At 42.2% G+C, this 27,639-nt stretch overlaps 2 protein-coding genes across 3 annotated transcripts; one reads left to right on the plus strand and one right to left on the minus strand.

The window, feature by feature from the left end:
• Positions 1-8,816: 8,816 nt before the first annotated feature.
• On the minus strand, positions 8,817-11,988 carry LOC110528242 (EEF1A lysine methyltransferase 3). The gene is made up of 3 exons (XM_021610130.3): positions 11,551-11,988; positions 11,272-11,383; positions 8,817-10,994 (listed from the first exon to the last, which is right to left on the minus strand). Exons 1-3 carry the CDS (start codon positions 11,713-11,715, stop codon positions 10,597-10,599), a joined length of 675 nt encoding a protein of 224 aa, XP_021465805.1. The 5' UTR covers positions 11,716-11,988; the 3' UTR covers positions 8,817-10,596.
• Positions 11,989-12,162: 174 nt separating this feature from the next.
• On the plus strand, positions 12,163-27,175 carry LOC110528243 (syntaxin-16). Of its 2 annotated transcripts, none has more exons than XM_021610134.3 (8): positions 12,163-12,610; positions 14,501-14,608; positions 18,741-18,881; positions 23,066-23,228; positions 23,459-23,547; positions 25,355-25,498; positions 25,658-25,738; positions 25,889-27,175. In XM_021610134.3, exons 1-8 carry the CDS (start codon positions 12,479-12,481, stop codon positions 25,988-25,990), a joined length of 960 nt encoding a protein of 319 aa, XP_021465809.2. In that variant the 5' UTR covers positions 12,163-12,478; the 3' UTR covers positions 25,991-27,175. The 2 variants fall into 2 exon arrangements, with proteins under 2 accessions (XP_021465809.2, XP_090097634.1); XM_090241508.1 differs by having other exon boundaries at positions 12,189-14,355.
• The last annotated feature ends 464 nt before the right edge of the window (positions 27,176-27,639 follow it).

A 27,639-nucleotide genomic window follows, 5' to 3' on the forward strand; every position in this document is an offset into this window, starting at 1 on the left:
TTTGATGGCTATGGGGATAGGGTGTCTTTTAAGTGTTTGGACCGCAATCTAGCAAAGCTGACGAAAAACAAAGGCTGAGGGGTTTAAGTTGAAAACTTCCCTTGCGTGGCTCATCATTTGGACCGCCCACCAAAATGACGAGGGTGTGTCTTTTGACCATTATTTAACCATGTAGGCTAGTTGAGAACAAGTTCTCATTTACAACTGCGACCTGGCCAAGATAAAGCAAAGCAGTTCGACACATACAACAACACAGAGTTACACATGGAATAAACAAACATAGAAGTCAATAATACAGTAGAAAAAAAGTCTACATACATTGTGTGCAAATGAGGTAAGATAAGGGAGGTAAGGCAATAGATAGGCCATGCTGGCGAAGAAATCACAATATAGCAATTAAACACTGGAGTGATAAATGTGCAGAAGATGAATGTGCAAGTAGAGATACTGGGGTGCAAAGGAGCAAGATAAATAAATAAATACAGTATGGGGATGAGGTAGTAGCTCTGACAGCTGGTGCTTAAAGTTAGTAAGGGAGATATGAGTCTCCAGCTTCAGTGATTTTTGCAGTTGGTTCCAGTCATTGGCAGCAGATAACTGGAAGGAAAGGCAGTCAAAGGAGGAATTGCCTTTGGGGGTGACCAGTGAAATATACCTGCTGGAGCGCTTGCTACTGGTGGGTGCTGCTATGGTGACCAGTGAGCTGAGATAAGGCAAGGCTTTACCTAGCAAAGACTTGTAGATGACCTGGTGGGTTTGGCGACGAGTATGAAGTGAGGGCCAGCCAACGAGAGCATACAGGTCGCAGTGGTGGGTAGTATATGGGGCTTGGTTGACAAAACGGATGGCACTGTGATAGACTGCATCCAATTTTCTGAGTAGAGTGTTGGAGGCTATTTTGTAAATGACATCGCCAAAGCCGAGGATCGGTAGGATAGTCAGTTTTACGAGGGTATGTTTGGCAGCATGAGTGAAGGATGCTTGTTGCGATAAGTAACTTCAACAGAAACATGACAATGAGGCTGATTATTATTTACATTCAAAACTAGATTCAACTAGTATAAGAGACACTGTGTGATAATAACTCCAAGCTGATTCTAGATTTAATTTTGGATTGGAGATGCTTAATGTGAGTCTGGAAGGAGAGTTTACAGTCTAACCAGACACCTAGGTATTTGCAGTTGTCCACATATTCTAAGTCAGAACCGTCCAGAGTAGTAATGCTAGACGGGCAGACAGGTGCAGGCAGCAATCGGTTGAAGAGCACGCATTTAGTTTTACTTGCATTTTTTAAGAGCAGTTGGAGGCCATGTAAGGAGAGTTGTATGGCATTGAAGCTTGTCTGGAGGTTAGTTATCACAGTGTCCAAAAGAAGGGACAGAAGTATACATAATGGTGTCGTCTGTGTAGAGGTGGATCAGAGAATCACCAGCAGCAAGATTGACATCATTGATGTATACAGAGAAGAGACTCGGCCCGAGAATTGAACCCTGTGGCACCCCCATAGAGACTGCCAGAGGTCTGGACAACAGGCCACCCGATTTGACACACTGAACTCTATCAGAGAAGTAGTTGGTGAACCAGGCGAGGCAGTCATTTGAGAAATCAAGGCTGTTGAGTATGCCGATAAGAATGTGGTGATTGACGGAGTCGAAAACCTTGGCCAGGTCGATGAATACGGCTGCACAGTATTGTCTCTTATCGATGGCGGTTATGATATCGTTTAGGACCTTTAGCGTGGCTGAGGTGCACCCATGACCAGCTCTGCAACCAGATTGCATATCGGAGAAGGTACAGTGGGATTTGAAATGATCAATAATCTGTTTGCTAACTTGGCTTTCAAAGACCTTAGAAAGGCAGGGTAGGATAGATAGTCTGTAACAGTTTGGGTCCAGAGTGTCACCCCCTTTGAAGAGGGGGATGACCGTGGCAGCTTTCCAATCTTTGGGAATCTCAGACGATATGAAAAAGAGGTTGAACAGGCTAGTAATAGGGGTTGCAACAATTTCAGCAGATAACTTTAAAAAGAGAGTGTCCAAATTGTCTAGCCCGGCTGATTTGTAGGGGTCCAGATTTTGCAGCTCTTTCAGAACACCAGCTATCTGGATTTGGGTGAAGGAGAAATGGGGAGGCTTGGGCGAGTTGCTGTGGGGGGTGCAGGGCTGTTAACCGGGGTAGGTGTAACGAGGTGGAAAGCATTGCCAGCTGTAGAAAAATGCTTATTGAAATTCTCAATTATAGTGGATTTATCGATGGTGACAGTGTTTCCTAGCCTCAGAGCAGTGGGCAGCTGGGAGGAGGTGCTCTTATTCTCCATGGACTTGGCAGTGTCTGGGGGCAGAGGTGGGGGCAGAGGCAGCAAGCGGCAACAGTGAGAGACTTGTTTCTGGAAAGGTGGATTTTTAAAAGTAAAAGCTCAAATTGTTTGGGCACAGACCTGGATAGTAAGACAGAACTCTGCAGGCTATCTCTGCAGTAGATTGCAACTCCGTCACATTTAGCAATTCTATCTTGTCGGAAAATGTTGTAGTTAGGGATGGAAATTTAAGGATTTTTGGTGGTCTTCCTAAGCCAGGATTCAGACACGGCTAGGACATCCGGGTTGGCAGAGTGTGCTAAAGCAGTGAATAAAACAAACTTAGGGAGGAGGTTTCTAAGGTTAACATGCATGAAACCAAGGCGTTTACGGTTAGTCAAATGAAAGTGCCTGGGGAATGGGAGTGGAGCTAGGCACTGCAGGGCCTGGATTAACCTCTACATCACCAGAGGAACAGAGTAGGATAAGGGTACAGCTAAAGGCTATCGGCTGGTCGTCGGCCTCCCGGGTGGCGCAGTGGTTAAGGGCGCTGTACTGCAGCGCCAGCTGTGCCATCAGAGTCCCTGGGTTCGCGCCCAGGCTCTGTCATAATCGGCCGCGACCGGGAGGTCCGTGGGGCGACGCACAATTGGCCTAGCGTCGTCCGGGTTAGGGAGGGCTTGTGGCGGGTTAGCGACTCCTGTGGCGGGCCGGGCGCAGTGCGCGCTAACCAAGGTTGCCAGGTGCACGGTGTAGCCTCCGACACATTGGTGCGGCTGGCTTCCGGGTTGGATGTGCGCTGTGTTAAGAAGCAGTGCGGCTGGTTGGGTTGTGTATCGGAGGACGCATGACTTTCAACCTTCGTCTCTCCCGAACCCGTACGGGAGTTGTAGCGATGAGACAAGATGGTAGCTACTACAACAATTGGATACCACGAAAAAGGGGTAAAAAAAATTTTAAAAAGAAAAAAGAACTGGTCGTCTAGTATGTTCAGAACAGAGTCTAAAAGGAGCAGGTTTCTGGGCGCGATAGAATAGATCCAATGCATAATGTACAGACAAAGGTATGGTAGGATGTGAATACAGTAGAGGTAAACCTAGGCATTGAGTGATGATGAGAGATATATTGCCTCTAGAAACATCATTTAAACCAGGTGAGGTCACCGCATGTGTGGGAGTTGGAATTAAAGGGTTAGCTAAGGCATATTGAGCAGGGCTAGAGGCTCTACAGTGAAATAAGACAATAATCACTAACCAGAACAGCAATGGACAAGGCATATTGACATTAGGGAGAGGCATGTGATCATAGGAGTCCAGTGAGTAGTTAGGCTGGCTGGAGACACAGCGACACAGCGATTCAGACAGCTAGCAGGCCAGGGCTAGCAAGCTAGCAGAAGGGCCTTAGAGGGACGTCGCGACGGAAGAAGTCTGTTATAGCCTCCTCGTGCGGAGCCTCCTCGTGCTGTTACGTCAGTAGTCCAGTTGTGATGGATTAGTAGTGTAGTAAACGGGTCCAGTCCAATTGGCAAAATAGGTATAGTGGCCCAAGAAATTGGCCGATGGATCTCTTCAGCTAACAGTCCAATATGCTCCAGACGGCTAGCAGATGGGCATTCAGGGGACGTCGCGACGTAGTAGCCAGTTGAAGAACCCCTCGGGCGGATTACGTCCGTAGTCCACTTGTGAAGGATCTGCGGGTCTCCGGACCGGCAGTAAAAGGGGTCCAGGCCAATTAGCAAACTATGTATTGTAAGAAAATATTTGCATGACATAGGCAGATCAAAAGAAGATTTGTATAGGATACTTTTCAAAATTCAATAGTTATACAATAAAAAATAGCCAACATTAAATTCTATGAGAATAATTCCAGTGTGTTATACTCATTTCCACATGAAGGAAATGTAATCTCTGTGATATATGAAGGAATTGTTTATGAAATACCTTGCTAAAAGTAGGCCTAATGAGTGGTTTATTGTTGTGTCATGTCAATCATGAAGAGGACATACTGTATCAATACTTCAAATGGCGACCAATACAATAAACTCATTCTTGACCTGTTGAAAATTATATATTACACAGACTATATCATGGTTCATTTTTTAAGTTTTTTTTTTTTTTTAAACGGCACAATTATTGAAACATAATTACGCAAAAATGCATCATACTAAATGCACATCTCTAAGCCAATAATCTCACATCATAAATATTAATGGAAAAGTATCTCTATTCCCAAACACAGCAAAGAGATTGTGACCATTGAGAGATGCTTTGGCAATAACTACACCCTGCCATACAATAAATCGCAGAGGTTTTGCAAAATGCCCTTTAAAGGTGCAATCTGTATTTGCTACAGATTTGACTTATAAATTAATTATATGTCCCCATTCATTCTTGAAAAATATAACTTAGTAATGCCTCAAAAGCATAGGTTGACTGTCTTACCCCATCAGAACCCCAAATATAACCTTGTTTTACTCCAGTATTTGTAAACAAAGTAAATGTAAACACACTGTATAGCCTCAAAACATATTTAAAGCCATATATCATAGCTGGTCAGTCCTTGCATCCCTGGCTCTGTACATGAATTTGAGGGTTACATTTCTCCAGACCATCTCTCAGCTTTTTAGCAATACTGTGATGGGATGCCTTGTTATTGTTTCAACATATCTCTGTAGCCCAACAGTACCGTTCCATTCCGCTCCCTCAGCAACACAGTGCTTCATGTTGGTGTCAGGCTCCTCCTTACTGATGATCTCAGCTTCACAATCTGTCTCCTCCTCAGTCTCTGTCTAAGAGTCAAACTCTCCCTCGGCCCCCATGATGACCGTGTCCCCTGAGCCGTGGCTGTTTGTGCTGCTGCAGGAGAGCTGTCATCTTCAGCTGGCCTGCTGGGCTCTTTCTCACTGCGTTTATCATCCTGTGTTGACGTTAATCAAAATGTGTCCCTTTTCGTGATCCCTTTGCACCTTGCAGTCCTTTGCTACTTCAAGGGAGCTTCCACCAGAGCTAAAAATCATCCCCTGTCTCAGGCTATCACTACTCTGGAACAACATATCCCCAATGGCCAAATAAAATCCTTCATATAGTGCAGCACCATCCTCACCAGCACTTTCTGTATCCCACAGCTCACGTCCCTCTTCCTCATTTTCTGAGCCAGGGGCTTTGTCCTTCCGGATACATTTCACTGCATCCCAGAGGGACTTGGGGTATTGTGGCTCCTCTCTATGTGTGGTAAGTGTGGTGGATACGGACAGGACAGGGGTAAAGGCCTCGGCCAGTATCTCTAGGCTCCAGGCACTAGAGGAGGGTTCTGGAGGGGGAGTGTGGGACCGAGGGAGATGGAGGGGAAGAGCGGGACTGAGGGAGGGGGAGATGGGAATTGGGACAGGGAAATGGAGTCTGAGTGTTCAGTAGGAGGGTAATCAGGGTGAAGGGGTAAGCTTATATCTGAGGGAGAGGGTGGATCTTCAGGGAGAGACAGGGTGTCTATGTTAGACTTAGGGAGGGGAGATAATGAAATGAACTGGGAGGGTAAAGTCAACAAGTGATGAGAGGAAGAGGAGGGTCTTGAATTAGAGGGGGAGGTAGCATTTAAAGGTGAGTGTGGGGGAGAATCTAGGTTACTTAGAGGTGGGTTGAGGCACTGAGAGATGGGTGGGGGAAAAGTATCATCACCAAATTGACCTGATTCCTGGCAAAGATTGAATGGGGGCTCGTTTGCACTACCTGTCTTTCGTAAAGACTTCACCTTTAAGTCACTGGTGTTCTCCACAGAGACATCACATGGGCTCTGCAACTATATCTGGTGCAGACTGGTCATCTAAAGTGACATCAGTATCTTTAGCAGAAAAATAATCTTCAGTGAGGCAGCGGGCCGCCCAGGCCTCCAGCTCCCGATAGTTACTGTCACTCAGACTTCTCTTGGCTGGCTCCCTCCTGTAGCGGACAGGACTACATGGCTCCCACTTCCTCTGCCACCCCTCCCTCTGCATCCTTCTCTCACACTCCCTTTCCCTCTCCCTAGCTGCTGCTCTATGAGCCTCTCCCACCTGCCATTCCCTCTCTCTCTTCTCTTGAGCCTGATAGTCCCTTAAGCCCTGGAGCTGTCAGAGCTGGTTGTCTAGAGCAAAAGGGAAATGAGGGATAGAGGGCGACAGATATTGATCAGTCCAGTTGGTATAGTCCTGTAGGACCCCTCTGGTCCTAGAACCTGGTACTGTCCAACAACTGAGCTCCCTGCCCTGGTACAGTGGACAATCTAATGCCTGGTGCTTGTCCTGATATCTGTGGAAATAATAGGGTGGGGAAAAAAACATGAAGATTACCCCAATACCTAGCTTTGCAGGACACAGTGTAGTAGCATGTTACATGGACACCTAATAACCCATATAGACAACAAAGAAAATATTGCATATAGTAAATTCACTTGTGAAATATATTTTTGAATGAATACAAACAACCTTATTTACACATCTTTATGTGATACTAGGTTTATTTTTCTTAGGGTTATGACTATTCTGCTCGGTTTAAGAACATTCTGCTCTGCTTCTGTTTGCCAACAAAGAGACATGAATACAAACTAAGCATAGCTATTTGTTTACACTTCTCACCTGGCAAGCTTTCACCGAGACAAACACACTATCACTTTAAAACAGCTTAAAATGAACTGAACTCACACATGTGCAAATGTGTCATATATAGGTGGTTGCCCCTCACCCACAGCCCAGAACTTTATCACAAGAGGTTTGAAACCAGAGATTGAATTCTGAAATTATTGTAGAGGAAAAACGTACATTTTATTGTTGTTTCCCTAATGTAGATTTGCCTTTTCAACTACAGTATTGCTTTTAGCATTTAGATTTTTTTTCTTCTCTATTTCATCAAATGAGATGCAGTTTCACTGTTGAAGTAGAAAACTAAACTTTTATAGTCCAGACTTGCATACAAAAGTCAAACTTTAGATTAAACCAACAAGTGTGAATTTGTATGAATTTTAAATAAGATAAATTGAAAGCACATTTAATAATCCAATGACTGTCATATCACACATACCTATGGTCAGTGTTTCTGGAGGAAGGTCCTTGCTTTTAGGGTATAATCTGATGCTGACCACACCAACGGAGCAACTTGTTTTAGAAAGAGAATGTTATTGATCCCCCCCCTTCCTCGTCCCACACACCCTCACTCCCCCGTCACCGCCAGAGAGTCCATCCTCTCGTCCACAGCCAACATTCCCATTCAAAACATCACAGTGGAATTATTTTAAGAGGCACACCCTGGTTGCAACAAACATTCCCCACCCAGTCACATTCCCTGGGCTGACAGAAAGCAGGATGAGAGAAGTGGGAATATAAACAGTGTCTGTACATACACACGGACCAATGTGACACATTAACGCAGGTTAAAAAAAGACAATGCCTGCTCCCAAATGCTTACTTCAGCGTTTCTTGGATGAAGTTAATTGTTTGGGGCAACAAAGGCTGTCTGTCATGAATTTACGGGTAGAGACGTCCTAAGGATCACGAATAGCAATAACCTGAATTTATTGGGATTTAAAATCGGATAGTTTTGGGGTAAGATTGAGGATTAGGGACAGCAGTGGTGGAGGATTTAAAACCTGATCGTTTTGGGGTCAGATTGAGGATTAGGGACAGCAGTGGTGGAGGATTTAAAAGCTGATCGTTTTGGGGTCAGATTGAGGATTAGGGACAGCAGTGGTGGAGGATTTAAAACCTGATCGTTTTGGGGTCAGATTGAGGATTAGGGACAGCAGTGGTGGAGGATTTAAAACCTGATAGTTTTGGGGTCAGATTGAGGATTAGGGACAGCAGTGGTGGAGGATTTAAAAGCTGATCGTTTTGGGGTCAGATTGAGGATTAGGGACAGCAGTGGTGGAGGATTTAAAACCTGATAGTTTTGGGGTCAGATTGAGGATTAGGGACAGCAGTGGTGGAGGATTTAAAACCTGATCGTTTTGGGGTCAGGTTGAGGATTAGGGACAGCAGTGGTGGAGGATTTAAAACCTGATCGTTTTGGGGTCAGATTGAGGATTAGGGACAGCAGTGGTGGAGGATTTAAAACCTGATCGTTTTGGGGTCAGATTGAGGATTAGGGACAGCAGTGGTGGAGGATTTAAAACCTGATAGTTTTGGGGTCAGATTGAGGATTAGGGACAGCAGTGGTGGAGGATTTAAAACCTGATCGTTTTGGGGTCAGGTTGAGGATTAGGGACAGCAGTGGTGGAGGATTTAAAACCTGATAGTTTTGGGGTCAGATTTGAGGATTAGGGACAGCAGTGGTGGAGGATTTAAGGATGACACTATGCAATATATCTTTCCAAAGATGTCATCCTTGATTTTCATGTTTGCTTGTACAATACTGAAATGACACCGAGGGTTGGCACACTTCACATTGTATGTACATGGTTGATTTGCTTAAAAGTGAATGACATTGCAAACCTAAGGGGAAAAAAGCATTACAACATGTCATCTATTATATCAACGACAATGCAGACAAGGAGATTGTTGCTGAAAGTTGTATACATTTTATTAACTTTATTTCTCAGAAGGTTTTGGTTCTCAATAATTTGATAATTGAACAATTAATAATTTCTTACAGGCACTATAGGCATAGGAAAATGATGCATAACATTGCATTTTTTTAATGTTGTACCACAGGTTACTTTTTGTCCAACTTGCTTGGGCATTATCATTACAATATTGATCAAAGGATTATTACACGCACGATGAATGTAAAAATGTGTGCCATGTAAAATATGTGCCATGTAAAAAAGCTAACGTTTAAGTTCCTTGCTCAGAACATGAAAACATATGAAAGTTGGTGGTTCCTTTTAACATGAGACTTCAATATTCCAAGGTAAGAGGTTTTAGGTTGTAGTTAATATAGTATTTATAGGACTATTTCTCTCTAAACCATTTGTATTTCATATACCTTTGACTATTGGATGTTCTTATAGGCACTATAGTATTGCCAGTGTAACAGTATAGCTTCCGTCCCCCTCCTCGCCCCTACCTGGGCTCGAACCAGGAACACATTGACAACAGCCACACTCAAAGCATCGTTACCCATCGCTCCACAAAAGCCGCGGCCCTTGCAGCGCAAAGGGAGTAACTACTCCAAATCTAAAAGCGAGTGACGTTTGAAGCAATATTTGCGCACACCCAGTTAACTAGCTAGCCATTTCACATTGGTTACACCAGCCATTAGGCTGATAGGCTTGAAGTCATAAACAGCGGTGTGCTTGCGAAGAGCAGCTGGCAAAACGCACGAAAGTGCTGTTTGAATGAATGATTACGGGCCTGCTGCTGCTCAGTCAGACAGCTCTATCAAATCAGACTTAATTATAACATAATAACACACAGAAATACGAGCCTTTGGTCATTAATATGATCGAATCTGGAAACTATCATTTCGAAAACAAAACGTTTATTATTTCAGTGAAATACGAAACCGTTCAGTATTTTATCTAACGTGTGGCATCCCTAAGTCTAAATATTCTTGTTACATTGCACAACCTTCAATGTATGTCATAATTACGTGCATATACCCTGACTCTGCGTGCAATGAACGCAAGAGAAATGACACAATTTCACCTGGTTAATATTGCCCGCTAAACTGGATTAGTAGTTATAACTAGTGATTATGATTGATTGTTTTTGATAAGATAAGTTTAATGCTAGCTAGCAATTTACCTTGGCTTGTACTGCATTTGCGTAACAGGCAGATTACTCATGGAGTGCAATGGTTAGAGCGTTGGACTAGTTAACTGTGCGGTTGCAAGATTGGAACCCCTGAGCTGACAAAATGAAAATCTGTCGTTCTGCCCCTGAACAAGGCAGTTAACCCACAGTTCTAAGGCAGTAATTGAAAATAAGAATGTGTTAACTGACTTGCCTAGTTAAATAAAAGGTATATATATAAAAGGTATATATAAAAATACAGATTTCCGATTGTTATGAAAACTTGAAATCGGCCCTAATTAATCGGCCATTCTGATTAATCGGTCGACCTCGAATACAGACCTTTTCATTCAACATAGACCTATTGGTCTATATTTTGTTTAAAATAACACTTTTGGGAGCACTAAAATCAGAGTGAGGAGCCTTTGCTCTTTTGTGTCAGGTGCCTATTCTTTCTTATCCAGCTCCTGCACAAAGTTTTTTCGGAGAGGAAGGAACACCAGAGGGTTCAGAGAGTTAGGCACTGTTGTGTGGTTCTCTTCCAAGTCTCAACCTATTTACCGGTTCATCAGTCTCCCAGTCCTATCCAGTCTCATTTCTGTCACTGCTTCCCTCTCAGAGTAGCGCTGTAGATGTTGATGTTCTGTGTGGGGTCGCGGTGCTCCAGCTTTACATGGAACCTCTGTGGCAGAGTGTCTCCATAGAAGCCAGGCGTTCCGTGCTCTTCTCGCATCTTGGATGAGAGGTACACCACTGCCCTGTCCTTGCACAGGTGAACCAGTGTGTCCAGTAGGAGGGGGTAAGTCTCAGACAGGTACACAATGTCTGCACCCAGTACCAGGTCCCAGTCCATGGGGAAGATGTGCTGGTCTTGGCCCCAGGAGAGGGGGAGGACGGAGGGGGCAACAGAAGGCCAGCCAGAGGACGGCATGTTGGCTGAGACGTTGCTTTGCAGTTGAGGGACAGCAAGGGGGAGGTCTGTCAAGGTCACATCCGCTCCTGTAACAGTGGGAAATTAGGTAAATACACCTTTATAAATGATTATCTTTGTGATGTTTTACATTTTTATTGTAGTGTTTCAAAGTCTTTGAAAAGTGCATTTGCAGGCTATTGTGCGTGTGACAGGGTAGAACACAGTGTGATGGAAAGGCAATTCAAATTCTATAAACGCTATTAAAGTAAATAATAATAACTAGGCTATTGAAATAACAGTGGCTGCTGCTGAAAATCGACATTGCCGACCTCTACTGGACGGACAAAGAATGAACCAACATACCCAAACGTGCTGCCAAAATGCCAACAATGCCAGTTCCTGCGCCCAACTCAATGATGCGCTTTCCTTTCAGGTTGAGCGAGTTTTCCTCGAAATAGCGGCATAGATGAAGCGCCTATTTAACCAACAGTAACCAAACAGTAAATACAACAGGCAGCTCATTAAATTCCTTGCATAACACTACTGTATTAAATGCACTACTACATAACCAATAAATCTGTATTCATCATGTGCAGAATAAATGTAGCCAGTGTGTACTAATGGAGTTAGTAGTGAACTTACGGCGTCCCACACTGGCGCTGCTACGCCGAGGTTGGCGCTGAACACCTGGCTGATCTTTAACTCTTGACCGATGAATTTGTACACACTATCATCAGAAAATGTATCAGCAAATAAACCGTCGTCTACAGGCAACATGAATCCCTCTTCCTCTCCATATTCTGCCATTGTCTTTAAAAATGGTTAGACTGTTAATGTAGTTTACCCTTAGCCATTAGCTTTACACATTCAAGGAAGCATGCGCAATAGAGATTCCAATGGGTACGTTCCTGTTCGCTGATAGTTACAGTTGGGGGTAGCGCTAAAAACCGAATATATATCTCAGTTGTATAGATGCCAATGCTTTTATTGCAATATAATACTATGCAATGCAGAACTATATATCATGCATCCTTGATTACCTTCATTATTTCAACTGTTCTTCAAAAATATCGGTGGACTGAAACCTTGTGGGATTGACCCGGAAAATAAAATGTTTCTTGTTTTTATGTATTTATTTTATTAATATAAAAGTACATAATATGAATATACATAAAATATTATCAATGATGATTAGATTTAGATTTAAAAATATATTATCTTTGAGGTCTCCAATTCAAATTAAAAGTGTTAACCGGGAAGTGTTTGGTCACGAAGCTCTTATTGTGTATTTACGTTTTCCACGTAGATGAGGACAGAACACCGACCTTCTCTTCAGTACATGTTTCATTGAAGTCAAACTTTATATTTTATTTATGTACTTCATAAAAGCGAAAGATAGAAACCAAACGATATGTTATTGTGAGGACAGAAAGGGGAATAACCCTTCGATTAGCCGGTACAGGCTAGCTCGCTAACTTTCCTTGCATTGTATAGTTAGCTAGTCGTTGTAGTCACTGTGCGCAGCGGGTTGTTATTTGATAGCTACACATCCTAAGTGTGTAAATTAATCATGGCAACTAGGCGCTTGACCGATGCCTTCTTATTAATGCGGAACAATGCAATCCAAAATCGTAATATATTGGCTGAGCAAGTGAGTACATACGGCACCCGTCGTACTCTGAGTACACGTAGCAATGCTGCGGTGAGTCTAACGTTAATCGTCAGGATTGTGTGTGTGTGTGTGTGTGTGTGTGTGTGTGTGTGTGTGTGTGTGTGTGTGATGGCTACCACATTTACTAAACTAGCCGTAGCTTGATTACGTCTCCTCGTTCGCTAACTAGCTTGTGGCCATCTACCACACATTAATATGATGTTGGCTACTTGCTGCATTTAGCTGTCAAGCTAGAACGCAACAACTAGGTACAGTTAGCTGTCAAGCTAGAACGCAACAACTAGGTACAGTTCGCTGTCAAGCTAGATGCGCACATTTGCCTTGGCCTGAGTCATGTCACAGAGGCATGCATTTAGAGTACTGATAGCCTCAACTTGCATTACCAATCATCTCAGAGCATGCGTTCTCCTTTGGCATGATAGTCAATTGAAGCAATGCATTTGTCAAAGTAAGAAACGAATTAAAAGTTTGGCGTAAGGTAGAACATGAAGTAAATTTTAGGGGCAATGTTCAGTACTTGATAAAGAAGTCATAAGTGTATGCTGGAATGAGTTGGATAGTCTTTTGTTATAGAGATGGTCAAATGTAACAATTGACGTGTTGCATTTTATGAGGTGTTTGTTTGTAGTGTGTACCCTTTTGCTTTTTAGTGATTTGCATGTCTTTCTCAAACCTACCCTTTTTAGATGGTGCTTTGCTCTGTTTTAGATTGAATTGATCCTGTGCTTGGTGTTGGGTTGTTAAACTGTTTAAGGTATTTTACAAACTTTACATTGATATAGCCTAGGCCTACTTGTTACTAAGATATTTGTATATGCTAATTTAGAATACCTAGTTTGCACTGTTGGTCACTGATATATATTTTCTATTTTTCATTATTGACCAGGATGCAGGGCCTTTTACAAATGCTGTCTATGTAAGTCCATAATATCTTAGCCTATTTATTTTGCTTAGTTCTTTCATTCACCCTCCTACTTCTGGGCACTAAGGTGTTTTGACTATGGGACCGTTATTGTGTTCTGCAGCTTCATAGTAGAACTCAAATCCAGACTTTGAAAGGCCTTCTTTTCATCCACCTGATTGTGGATAGTCGAGGAAGCGTTAGGCCAAATTCATTACATGACAAATCAGTCGTCTGGCATTTTGGGGCACAGTAATGTTTGTTTGGATCAAAGAGCAAATCCAGTGTTTACTAGGTTTTGAGTTTCTGAAGTAGCTTAGGTGCTCCTCCCTTGTTTTTATGGCATTATTTCTCTTGCATGGTGTTCTGGGTGCTCATGCTGAGTGATCTGCATGCATATCAAAATCCTCTTATAATGTGAATCTTTGTCCTGCATCTTTCCTTTCTCTAGGCCTATATGAAATGCTTCTGTGCTTAGGCTAATCATTTGGAGATCAGGGACATAGGCTAGCCCTATTTCTTTGCCTTCGCACACACACTCTCATGTCACACTTCACTGACCCAATGTATTTAGGCCTAGCGTAGATTTATCAAAGACAGGCCTACCTTTTTAAAGGGTGATTTTACATGTTTGAAGAACCTCGATTGATATAAAATTGCATTTCTTTGGTCAAAATTAGACATTTTGGAACATTTAGTATGATCCCTCTTTAAACGGTATCTGTGACATTGCATGAAAAATGTCTGTATGAAGCTGATCACTGCTTTTTGTCTGGGGCTCACTTACTGTTACTTCTCTCACTTCATCTCACCTCTCCCTCTCTCCTCATTGGACTTCGCTGGGGTCTGCCAATCACATTAGGAGCTTGATGAGGTACTGTCCAATCTCCTTGTATCCAAACTATACTATCAGTCACAAGGACCTATTTTTCTGGGGAAACATAAACCATGCTTTGTATAGAAAGTCTGCTTGAAATGGGAAATGATATGCTGTGTATTATCTGTGATGTTCCTATCAGTTGGCTGATGACCGCATGGCCCTGGTCTCTGGGATACGTTTGGACCCAGAAGCTGCCATCGGAGTCACCAAGAGACTGCCGCCCAAGTGGGTAGATGGGGTCGATGAGGTAAGAACCAATCACATGCTTTTTACAGTACTTCAGTATGATAAGTTTTTATTTTGTCTTTACAGTGCATTCGGGAAAATATTCAGAACCTTTCACTTTTTACACAGTTTGTTGCATTACAGCCTTATTGTAAATAAAATACCCCATAATGACGAAGCGAGAATGTTTTTTAGAAATGTTAGCAAATTAAAAACAAAAAAACATACTTTATTTACGTAAGTATTCAGAGCCTTTGCTATGAGACTCGAAATTGAGTTCAGGTGCATCTTGTTTCAATTGATCATCCTTGAGATGTTTCTACAACTTAATTGGTCAATTCAATTGATTGTACATTATTTAGAAAGGCACACACCTGTATGAGGTCCCACAGCTGACAGTGTATGTCAGAGCGAAAACCAAGCCATGAGGTAGAAGGAATTTTCCGTAGAGCTCCGAGACGGAATGGTGTCGAGGCACAGATCTGGGGAAGGGTACCAAAACATTTCTGCAGCATTGAAGGTCCCCAAGAACACAGTGGCCTCCATCATTCTTAAATGGAAGAAGTTTGGAACCACCAAGACTCTTCCTAGAGAAATCGGGGGAGAAGGGCCTTGGTCAGGGAGGTGACCCAGAACCCGATGGTCCCTCTGACAGAGCTCTGGAGTTCCTTTCTGGAGATGGGAACCATCTCTGCAGCACTCCACCAATCAGGCCTTAATGGTAGAGGGCCAGACTGAAGCCACTCTTCAGTAAAAGGCACATGACAGCCCGCTTGAAGTTTGCAAAAAGGCACCTAAAGGAGTCAGACCATGAGAAACAAGATTCTCTGGTCTGATAAAACCAAGATTAAACTCTTTGGCCTGAATGCCAAGCGTCACGTCTGGAAGAAAAGAAACCTGGCATTATCCCTACGGTGAAGCACGGTGGTGGCAACATCATACTGTGGGGATGTTTTTTAGTGGCAGGGACTGGGAGACTAGTCAGGAATGAGGCAAAGATGAACGAAACAGTACAGAGAGGTCCTTGATGAAAACCTGCTCTAGAGCGCTCAGGAACCCAGACTGAGGCGACGGTTCACCTTCCAACAGGACAACGAACTTATGCACACAGCCAAGACAACGCTGGAGTGGCTTCAGGACAAGTCTCTGAATGTCCTTGAGTGGTCCAGCCATAGCCCATACTTGATCCCGATCGAACATCTCTGGAGAGGAATAGCTGTACAGTGACGATCATCCCCATCCAACCTGACAAAGCTTGAGAGGATCTGCAGAGAAGAATGGGAGAAACTCCCCAAATACAGGTGTGCCAAGCTTATAGTATCATACCCAAGAAGACTCAATGCTGTAATTGCTGCCAAAGGGGCTTCAACAAAGTACTGAGTAAAAGGTCTGAATACTGATGTGAATGTAATATTTCAGTTTTAGATTTTTTAATACATTTGCAAAAATTTGCTTTGTCTATTATGGGATATTATGTGTAGATTGAGGGGGGAAATTATTTAATCCATTTTAGAATAAGGCTGTAATGTAACAATGTGGAAAAAGTCAAGGGGTCTGAATACTTAAACAAATGCACTGGATACAGTACCAGTCAACAGTTTGGACACATCTACTCATTCAAGTGTTTTTCTTTATTTTTACTATTTTCTACATTATAGAATAGTGTAGACATCAAAACTATGGAATCATGTAGTTTAACAAAAAATTGTTAAACAATTCTAAATATTTTTGAGATTCTTCAAAGTTGCCGCTCTTTGCCCTGATGATAGCTTTGGCACGCTCTTGGCATCTGTCAACCAACTTCATGAGGAATAGTTTTCCAACAGTCTTGAAGGAGTTCCCACATATGCTGATTACTTGTTGGCTGCTTTTCCTTCACTCTGCGGTCCAACTCCTCCCAAACCACCTCAATTGGGTTGAGTTCGGGTGATTGTGGAGGCCAGGTCCTCTGATGCAGCACTCCGTCACTCTCCTTGGTTATATAGCCCGTACACAGCCTAGAGATGTGTTGGGTCATTGTCCTGTTGAAAAACAAATGATAGTCCCACTAAGCGCAAACCAGATGGGATGGCTTATAGCTGCAGAATGCTGTGATAGCCATGCTGGTTAAGTGTGCCTTGAATTCTAAATAAATTACTGACGGTGTCACGAGCAAAGCACCATTACACCTCCTCCATGCTTCACAGTGGGAACCACACATGCAGAGATCATCCGTTCACCTACGCTGCATCTCACGAAGACACCGCGGTTTGAACCACAAATCTCCAATTTGGATTCATCAGACCAAAGGGTAGAGTTCCACCAGTCTAATGTCCATTGCTTGTGTTTCTTGGCCCAAGTAACTGTCTTCTTATTGGTGTCCTGTAGTAGTATTTTTTTTGTTGCAGCAATTAACAATGAAGTCCTGATTCACACAGTCTCCTCTGAACAGTTGATGTTGAGATGTCTGTTACTTGAACTCACAAGCATGTATTTGGGATGCAGTTTCTGAGGCTGGTAACTCTCATGAACTTAATCCTCTGCAGCAGAGGTAACTCTGGGTCTTCCTTTCCTGTGGCGGTCCTCATGAGTACCAGTTTCTACGTAGCGCTTGTTTTTTTTTTCAACTGCACTTGAAAACTTTTCTGCATTGACTGACCTTCATGTCTTAAAGTAATGATGGACTGTCATTTCTCTTTGCTTATTTGAACTGTTCTTGCCATAATATGAACTTGGTATTTTACCAAATAGGGTTATCCTCTATAAACCCCCCCCCCTACCTTGTCACAACACAACTGGCTCAAACGCATTAAGAAGGATAAAAATTCCACAAATGAACTTTTAACAAGGCACATCTGTTAATTGAAATGCATTCCAGCTGACTACCTCATGAAGCTGGTTGAGAGAATGCCAGGAGTGTGCAAAGCTGTCATCAAAGCAAAGGGTGGCTACTTTGAAGAATATAAAATATATTTTGATTAGTTGCAAACTTTTTTTTGGTTACTACATGATTCCATATGTGTTTCATAGTTTTGATGTCTTCGTTATTATTCTACAATGGACAAAATAGTGAAGATGATAAAGAAAAACCCTGGAATGAGTCGGTGTGTCAACTATTGACTGGTACTGTATATAATATTTTTTTATTCACAGTGAATGAAGGATAACGATGTAAAGACATTGTACATTTTTCCTCTACCAATCTTTGAGGCTAAGGGAGGATTGATGTATTTCCAATCCAATGAAATCTGTCTGTGGGCCAACAGGGAGACAAAGGCAGTGGCATCTAGCTGTCTATTGGTCAGGGAAGGATTGTTTGGTACTCCAAAAATAGCCCTTTCTGCACTAGGCTGCAACTCTATATCCAATGCTTCAGAAAGGGTCTTACATATAGTGGACCAATCTACCAGATGTGGACAGGACCAGAACATGTGACTCAAGTTTGCCAAGGAAGCTTTTACACCTGTCACATGTACCATCAATTTGAGCAGATTTTTAAGAATATGACCTTACTGAAATGGATACGGTGAAGTACCTTAAACTGTCTAAGGCTGAGCCGGGCACAAGAGGAGCTTCCATTTACTTTAATAAGTAAGCCACTATTTCAGACTTCATCAGAGATCTCTCCACCAAGTTTCTTTTCCTCTTTGAGGACTATCTTTTTAAACATGTAGTTTACAATTTTACTACTTGATGTTAGATAGTCCCTCATCCTGAAAGTAGTTTATGCGTCAGGAGAAACTGAACCATGGATTAGTTTTCTTTAAACAGCCACAACAAACTGCACCTTACTTTAGCCACCATAATCAATGGTAGTGATGGGGACATGTGAGCATGTTAAAAAAATAAATATAATATTCATGGCCAAATCACCTTTTTAAGTAACATCTAACCAAATATGGAGTTTCAGGGTGAGGAACAATCTAACATCAAGTTGTAAAATAGTGAGCTAATCCTTTAAGTTTAGGCTATTACATATGCCTAGTTTCACCACCATAATGAAACTGTTGAGCTGTAGATACTTAACAAAAATATCAGCTTATTAGTATTAGCCTGTACCAAATTCCAAGGTTCCGTGTCAGTCTTCTTTAAAATGTAATTTTTATTGGAGCTTTCAGTGCATGTCCTGTTCTCCCGTGCATCTGTGTTAATCTTGTGGTTGCGTGGGCTTTCAGATTCAGTATGAAATCACACGGGTCCGGCAGAAAATGAAGGAGCTGGCCGCCCTCCATGATAAGCACACAAACCGTCCCACCCTGGATGACAGCAGTGAAGAAGAGCATGCCATAGAGATCACTACTCAGGAGATCACACAGGTTGGTCAGTGACAGGAGTCCATACAAGAAACCCAATTTAAGAGAATATCATATTTATTATTCAAATCACTAATATTTATTATTCAAATCAAATTTTATTGGTCACATACATGTGTTTAACAGATGTTTTTGGGGGTGTAGTGAAATGATTGTGTTTCTAGCTCCAATAGTGCAGTAAATATCTAACAATTTCACAACAAACAATGCACACATCTAAAATAAAGAATACATAAGTATTTGGACAAGCAATGTCGGAGTGGCATAAATATAGTAGAATAGAATACAGTATACATATGAGATGAGTAATGCAAAATATGTAAAGATTATTAGTGACTAGTGTTCCATTATTAAAGTGGCAAGTCTGTGTATATAGGGCAGCACTCTCAAATGTGCTAGTGATGGCTATTTAACCGTCTGATGGCCTTGAGATAAAAAGCTATTTTTCAGTCTCTCAGTCCCAGCTTTGATGCACATGTACTGACCTCGCCTTCTGGATGATCGTGGGATGAACAGGCAGTGGCTCAGGTGGTTATGGTCCTTGATGATCTTTTTGGCCTTCTTGTAACATCGGGCGCTGTAGGTGTACTGTAGGGCAGGTCGTTTGCCCCCGGTGATGCGTTGTGCAGACTGCACCACCCTCTGGAAAGCCCTGCGGTTGCGGATGGTGCAGTTGCCGTACCAGGCGGTGATACAGCTCGACTAGGATGCTCTCAATCTGTAAATGTTAGTGAGGGTTTTAGGTGACAAGCCAAATTTCTTCAGCCTCCTGAGGTTGAAGAGGCGCTGTTGCGCCTTCTTCACCACACTGTCTGTGTTGGTGGACCATTTCAATTTGTCAGTGATGTGTACGCCAAGGAACCTGAAGCCTTCCACCTTCTCCACTGCGGTCCCGTGGATGGGGGGGGTACTCCCTCTGCTGTTTCCTGAAGTCCACGATCAGCTGCTTTTGTTGATGTTGAGTGAGAGGTTATTTTCCTGGCACCACACTCCCAGGGCCCTCACCTCCCCCTGTAGGCTGGGTTGTCATTGTTGGTAATCAGGCCTACTACTGTTGTGTTGTCTGCAAACTTGATGATTGAGTTGGAGGCAGGCGTGGGCACGCAGTCGTAGGTGAACAGGGAGTACAGGAGGGGGCTGAGCAGGCACCCTTGTGGGGCCCTGTGTTGAGGATCAGTGAAGTGGAAGGAATCAGCTGCACAGAGCGGGATTCAGACCCAGGGTCTGAGCTTAATGTTAAGCTTGGAGGGTACTATGGTGTTGAATGCTGAGCTATAGTTAATGAACAGCATTCTTACATAGGTATTCCTCTTTGCCAGATGGGATAGGGAAGTGCGATGGCATCGTCTGTGGATCTATTAGGGCGGTAAGCAAATTTAAGTGGTTGTTAGACAAGGTAGAGGTGATGTGATCCTTGACTCGTCTTTACGGAGGGAATAACAACACTGTTTGTATTTTGCCATATTCCCAGTCACCTTACCATGGTTAAATAAGGTGGTTTGCGCGAATGCTGCCATCTATCCACGGTTTTTGGCTAGGGTAGGTTTTAATAGTCACAGTGGGAACAAAATCTCCTATACACTTCCTGATAAACTCAGTCACCGTATTCGTCAATGTTTATTCTGAGGCTACCTGGAACATATCCCAGTCCACGTGATCAAAACAATCTTGAAGCGTAGATTCCGATTGGTCAGACCAGCGTTGAATAGTCCTTAGCACGAGTACTTCCTGTTTTGAGTTTCTGCCTATAGGAAGGGATGAGCAAAATGGAGTCGTGATCAGATTTTCCTAGGGGAGGGCCTTGTAGGCATCCCGGAAGTTGGAGTAGCAGTGGTCGAGTGTTTTAAGCAGCGCGAGTACTACAGTCAATGTGTTGATAGAACTTTGGTTGCGTTTTCCTCAAATTTGCCTTGTTAAAATCCCCAGCTACAATAAATGCGGCCTCCGGTTATGTGTTTTGCATAATGTCCAGTGAAGTTCTTTGAGGGCTGTCGTGGTATCGACTAGAACGGGACTATACATAGCTGTGACTAATCGAAGATAATTGTCTTGAGGTAATATGCTTGGCATTTGATTGTGAGGTATTCTAGATCAGTTGAACAAAAGGAGTTGCGTTTCTGTACGTAATCACAATCACACTATGAGTAGTTAATCATGAGAGCTATTTATTCATTTCTGCGCGATGAACTAAGAACCCAACTGACTGTACGTACAGGGACAGTATATCTCGAGAGAGACATGTTTCCCTGAAACAAACTATGTTACAATCCCTGATGTCTCTCTGGAAGTAGATCCTTGCCCTGAGCTCGTCAACTTTATTATCCGGAGACAGAACATTAGCGAGTAATAGCGGTGGGTAGTGTGCGCGCCTCCTGAGTTGGACTAGAAGTCCACTCCACTCCGAATACCTCTTCTACTCCGGTGGTGTTTTGGATCAGCCTCTGGAATCAGTTCAATTGCCCTGGGGGGTACAAACAAAGGATCTGTGAACATGTACAGTGACAGAGATGGGAATCTAGACAAGAAACCCTATTGAACGAACTTTGAAGAGTCACTACTATTATTATCACCTAAGATACCTTTTTCCTCAGCTGGTGACACCTCATAAGTGGCATTCTGTAAAAGCCACCGCCTTTAAGGAGTGCCTAATAATTGTTGTTATGAATGGAGCTCTTTGTTTGACAATATGATCTAATAATATTTAGACTTTTACGTGTTTACGTTTGTGCCTTTTTATGAGGGCCAACGGTATATGCAGCCTGCTGATGTAATATGTTAACCATTGTGGCCATTCTTGTTATGTAGTAGGATAAGAACCAATTTTTTTTCAGTAAGTATTTCTCTGTGCTTTCGGTTTGTGTAGATTAGATGTGTTGCTTGGGTTTGTGTAGATTAGTGGTGCGCGGGTCAGCGGTTTGTTCACCCGCCCGCAATTGCTAATAACCTATCAACAACCACGCGATGTGGTAAAGAGAGAATCTGAGGCCCGCACCCGACCCCAACCCGCAAATATAGAAAATGCTCTGTAGGCTACAGTCAGATGGCGGATCGGTTATAATTATTATTTTTGACAGGAATTTTTCTTGCTTAATTTAATGTGTTTCTGCTTATAATTTTGGACATTTTGGTAGGCTATTTGTCAGTGATCTTGTTCATAATTAGATACATGCAGCTTCTCTTCTGTCATTAGATGTTGCCCTAGAAGACTAAATAAACCCTTGCTCACCAGAATAAATTATAATGAATGCTTCAATCTTGGTGACATCAGTAAAGTTTTCTGTCAATTCTGCTTCTTTCGTGGAGCAAAGACGTTTAGCGACCGGGGAGAAAATGCAATAACTCTCTCTGTGCAAAATTTCCAAATGACATCCGTTTGACAGGTTGTAAGGAAATGGAAAGCTGTGGAAACGACTTTTTACCTCTACAGACAGTCCCTAACTGCGCATTCATTCACATTATCTTAAGATGCTGAAACAAATCATATTTATCCAATCCTGTTCCCAAGTCAAAATGTACATTTGGTGAATCACTTTACAGCAAGAAATGCTTAATTCTGCAGGATTTAATATTAAGTCTATGTGGGGGGGGGGTTATAGACCTACAGTCAGTTTCCAGATTTAAGTTTCTATTTAATCCATTTGAACAGTAGGCTACAGTTGCATTGACGTGCCATAGGCCTATTTAAAGTCCCCGTCAAGTGACTGTCAAATTTTTATAGCTCCTCAGAATCCTGACACATAGCATATGCACTGCTATCGTCGTCTTCTACCACTTCACCAAATCTTTCCCAAACATTAGTTTTCTGGCCCTCCTTTCTCTTTATTTTCAACTTTCCATTTCACAGCTTTTCTCATATTTCTCTGACATTGTCTTTTTTGGCTCAGTGGATGACATTAACTTTTTCTGCCCGTTCACAATAGCATTTGGTGGTTGGTGTGCGTAAAGTTAGCCCCTAAAGCTTTGGTTTACACACTAATGCCAGATAGCTTAAAATAGTGCATAAATTGCACTATAATTATACATTTATGGATGAAAGAAAATACATTTGTTTTCTTTTTATTCAACCTGACTCTTTATGAATCTAAACGCGCCTATTTATTTTGAATTTAAATTGTACAAAGGTCAAATGTTTTTCTCTAATATAGCAAAGATATATTGAGTGCTTGCTCTTTTGCCTCTGTGTGTAGATGTTTCACCGGTGTCAGCGTGCGGTGAGAGGTCTGCAGTCTCGCTGTGGCCACTGCACAGAGCAGGAGGAGAGGCTTCTGAGAAACGTGGTGTCCTCGTTGGCAGGGAGCCTGCAGGAGCTGTCCACCAACTTCAGACACACACAGTCCAGTTACCTGAAACGTAAGCGAGCACTCACTCAAACTGAACGGTGGTATTTCACCTTACTGTATTTACTCCTACACCTCTTCAGCTATCTCCCAACCCTCACTTCTCTCTCTTCTGGCACGAACTTGTGCACACACACACCAAACACACACACACACACTCTACATTTCTCTGGTCTTAGGTTTCACCTGCACCCTCATCATATGTCTCTTTTATTGTCATAATGTTGATGCTTTCTGTTACAGGCATGAAGAATCGCGAGGAGAGATCAAAGCACTTTTTTGACTCCGGTCCTCTAATGGAGGAGGATGAAGACATAGCACTATATGACAGGGTGAGCTTGGAACTGACACTGTCAGTGTATTTTGACATTTCCCTGATCAGCATTATTGCTTATACATACAGTTGAAGTCAGAAGTTTACATACACTTAGTTTGGAGTCATTAAAACAAATTTTTCAACCACTCCACAAATTTCTTGTTAACAAACTATAGTTTTGGCAAGTCATTAAGACATCTACTTTGTGCATGACACAAGTAATTTTTCCAACAATTGTTTACAGATTATTTCACTTATAATTCACCGTCTCACAATTCCAGTGGGTCAGAAGTTTACATACACTAAGTTGACTGTGCCTTTAAACAGCTTGGAAAATTCCAGAAAATTATGTCATGGCTTTAGAAGCTTCTGATAGGCTAATTGATATCATTTGAGTCAATTGGATGTGTACCTGTGGATGTATTTCAAGGCCTACCTTCAAACTCAGTGCCTCTTTGCTTGACATCATGAGACAATCAAAAGAAATCAGCCAAGACATCAGAAAAAAGTTGTAGACCTCCACGTCCGAAAGCCTGAAGGTACCAAGTTCATCTGTACAAACAATAGTACGCAAGTATAAACACCATGGGACCACGCAGCCGTCTTACCGCTCAGGAAGGAGAGGCGTTCTTTCTCCTAGAGATGAATGTACTTTGGTGCGAAAAGTGCAAATCAATCCCAGAACAACAGCAAAGGACCTTGTGAAGATGCTGGAGGAAACAGGTACAAAAGTATCTATATCCACAGTAAAACTAGTCCTATATCTACATAACCTGAAAGTCCGCTCAAAACCACCATAAAAAGGCAGACTACAGTTTCCAACTGCACATGGGGACAAAGATCGTACTTTTTTGAGAAATGTCCTCTGGTCTGATGAAACAAAAATAGAACTGTTTGGCCATAATGACCATCGTTATGTTTGGAGGAAAAAGGGGGAGGCTTGCAGGCCGAAGAACATCATCCCAACCATAAAGCACGGGGGTGGCAGCATCATGTTGTGGGGGTGCTTTGCTGCAGGAGGAACTGGTGCACTTCACAAAATAGAGGGCATCATGTGGAGGGAAAATTGTGGATATATTGAAGTAACATCAGTCAGGAAGTTAAGCTTGGTCGCAAATGGGTCTTCCAAATGGACAATGACCCCAAGCATACTTCCAAAGTTGTGGCAAAATGGCTTAAGGACAACTAAGTCAAGTTATTGGAGTGGCCATCACAAAGCCTTGACCTCAACCCCATAGAAAATTTGTGGGCAGAACTGAAAAAGCGTGTGTGAGCAAGGAGGCCTACAAATCTGACTCAGTTACACCAGCTCTGTCAGGAGGAATGGGCCAAAATTCACCCAACTTATTGTGGGGAGCTTGTGGAAGGCTACCCGAAATGTTTGACCCAAGTTGAACAATTCAAAGGCAGTGCTACCAATTACTAATTGAGTGCATGTCTGACCCACTGGGAATGTGATGAAAGAAATAAAAGCTGAAATCATTCTCTCTACTATTATTCTGACATTTCACATTCTTACAATAAAGTGGTGATCCTAACTGACCCAAGACAGGGAATTTTTACTCTGATTAAATGTCAGGAATTGTGAAACTGAGTTCAAACGTATTTGGCTAAGATGTATGTAAACTTCCAACTTTCTTTGTGTGGTGTATGAAGAGGTTACTGGACCGCAGGGAAAATTACCTGTGAACAGCACTATTCGACTGAAGTATTTTCATAGCATTAAGATTGTAACAAAACTATTTTTTTCCCCTGCAGAAGGGTGCCATTTGGGACAAAGACAAAGTTTTATTCAGTGAGCCCATATTTCTGATCTCTCCCAGGGGTTTACAGGTGACCAGCTGGTCCTGGTAGAGCAGAACACAGTGATGGTGGAGGAACGTGAGAGAGAGGTCAGACAGATTGTCCAGTCCATCTCTGACCTGAATGAGATTTTCCGAGACCTGGCTGGATTGGTGGTGGAACAGGTCTGTGAGGGAAACCCTATTCAGTGTTTGGAAACATTACAACACCATGTTTATACCTTGTGATGATTAACATCAATAACAAACTGTGTCAGTATGGCCCATGGATATGGCTTTGTATGTTTTCCCAACTGATTTGTTTCATTCTTTATCCAATATCAGGGCACAGTACTTGACAGAATTGACTTCAATGTGGAGCAATCGTGTGTCAAAACAGAAGAGGGGTTGAAACAGTTACAAAAGGTGAGGACACTATGTTAGATTGTTGATGTTTCAGATGTGCGTTGCACAATGGTTCAAACAAAGCCCAATGTATGATTATGTCCATGAAAAAGGGTAAGATGTCATTTTGCCCACAAACTTAATTATAACATTTTCTCTGTTTTCTTGCAGGCTGAACAGTATCAGAAGAAAAACCGAAAGATGCTGGTCATTTTAATCCTTACTGTTATAGTTGTCGTTCTAATACTTATTCTATTTGGGACCAAGTTCTAGTGATGCATTCCTTTGCTTTTGGTATGTTGTGTGTGCTTGTATGAGGGTCTTATCTGTACTTCAAATGATGTTGATTACCTGTCCAACTTTTCAATCAACATCTGAAGAATCATTCTTCATCAATCATTGTATGACTCATGAAGATGTTGAATGCATGATTCCTAAGAGAAGACAGCCAGGGAGAGTTCCTATTTAACTTTGGAACATGCCTGCACACACCCACTGTCTGCTCCAATACCCTCTTGAACATGACCATATCCATGTGTCATGGTACTGCTACAAAGAAACACAGAAAAAACATATTCAATTCCCTTGTGGTCGACTACTGATTAATTGTCATGGCCATATAATTTGCTTGGTTTTGGAGAAAATAAGTGGTTTTCTTGTGAGAATTAGCATCATCTGTCCAGTTTTAGTGTAAGCTATAGTTGTAAGCTCTGCTCTTCCATGTATGTTATTCCAAGAGAAGAATTCCTACAATTAAGCTACTGCACAGATGAATACTGAATGTCTATGAACGAGGAACATTTTGTCTCGTGGTATTGCTTTTACGGACCCTGGTCATTGCATACACTTCATTTGTTGAGCATTTGTTTCGTTTTCTGCTTTTTCATGTTTCTTTTTTCAAAGAGGGAGAAATTACAATGGTTTTTGTGACTCAGTGGCTGAAACTGGTTGAATACCAATAGTTCCGTTTGGATTTAGACCATCCTAAATGAATGTCTCTGTACCAACAGCAGTGTCGTTCATGATGGTGCACATTTAGATCACATGACTGCTTTCTCTTGTTTTACGACCCTTTCTATTGTTCGGTATCACTGATACATCAGTTGAGTTTATTTGGTCTTTTATACCTCTCACAGTTTGCACATCGAAAGACTGATGATTGGTTTCATGTCTGTCAAACTACTGTCTGCTGTATATTATGAAATTATTTATTTTTTAATTTAAATTCTATAAAAGGTCAAAGGATTTTGTCTAATATGGCAAAGATGTATTGAATAGCCTAAATTGTGTCTGTGGTGGCCTGTGTTGGAATGAACGATGTGTTGCAAGCTTTTGCACTCAGAAATTACTTTGCCGATTCCTCTACAAAATCAACACTACAGTTTCTTATGAAGAATGGTCCTGTTTTTTGGAAAGATATGTGACCCATTTCATGTTAAATTATGAATAGATTTCAAAGTGTGCTCAAGTCTTTATTACTGATGATGAAGCTGAATTCATTGTGAAGTCCCAAATGGCACCCTATTCACTAAATAGTGTACTACTTTTGACCAGGACCAATAGCCAGGGAATAGGGTACAATTTGGGATTTGGGATGTCTTGGACAGAATTAGCTATTTCCAAAACATTGCCCAAGTCCAGTTATATACAGTGCCTTGCGAAAGTATTCGGCCCCCATGAACTTTGCGACCTTTTGCCACATTTCAGGCTTCAAACATAAAGATAGAAAACAGTAACTGAAAACTGAAAAATTGGGCGTGCAAAATTATTCAGCCCCTTTACTTTCAGTGCAGCAAACTCTCTGCAGAAGTTCAGTGAGGATCTCTGAATGATCCAATGTTGACCTAAATGACTAATGATGATAAATACAATCCACCTGTGTGTAATCAAGTCTCCGTATAAATGCACCTGCACTGTGATAG

The sequence above is a fragment of the Oncorhynchus mykiss genome, chromosome 7, assembly GCF_057628025.1.
Source record: "Oncorhynchus mykiss isolate SJ-2025 chromosome 7, ASM5762802v1, whole genome shotgun sequence".
Taxonomy (NCBI): domain Eukaryota; kingdom Metazoa; phylum Chordata; class Actinopteri; order Salmoniformes; family Salmonidae; genus Oncorhynchus; species Oncorhynchus mykiss.

What these genes read in the sequence shown, in the direction of transcription:
- LOC110528242 (XM_021610130.3), bottom strand. Translation starts at nt 11,715, where the DNA reads ATGGCAGAATATGGAGAGGAAGAGGGATTCATGTTGCCTGTAGACGAC. An exon ending in CAGCGCCAGTGTGGGACGCC is followed by an intron (nt 11,384 to 11,550) that starts GTAAGTTCACTA and finishes TTGGTTAAATAG; the next exon opens with GCGCTTCATCTATGCCGCTA. An exon ending in CATTTTGGCAGCACGTTTGG is followed by an intron (nt 10,995 to 11,271) that starts GTATGTTGGTTC and finishes CCACTGTTACAG; the next exon opens with GAGCGGATGTGACCTTGACA.
- LOC110528243 (XM_021610134.3), top strand. Translation starts at nt 12,479, where the DNA reads ATGGCAACTAGGCGCTTGACCGATGCCTTCTTATTAATGCGGAACAAT. An exon ending in GGGTAGATGGGGTCGATGAG is followed by an intron (nt 14,609 to 18,740) that starts GTAAGAACCAAT and finishes GTGGGCTTTCAG; the next exon opens with ATTCAGTATGAAATCACACG. An exon ending in CTACTCAGGAGATCACACAG is followed by an intron (nt 18,882 to 23,065) that starts GTTGGTCAGTGA and finishes CTCTGTGTGTAG; the next exon opens with ATGTTTCACCGGTGTCAGCG.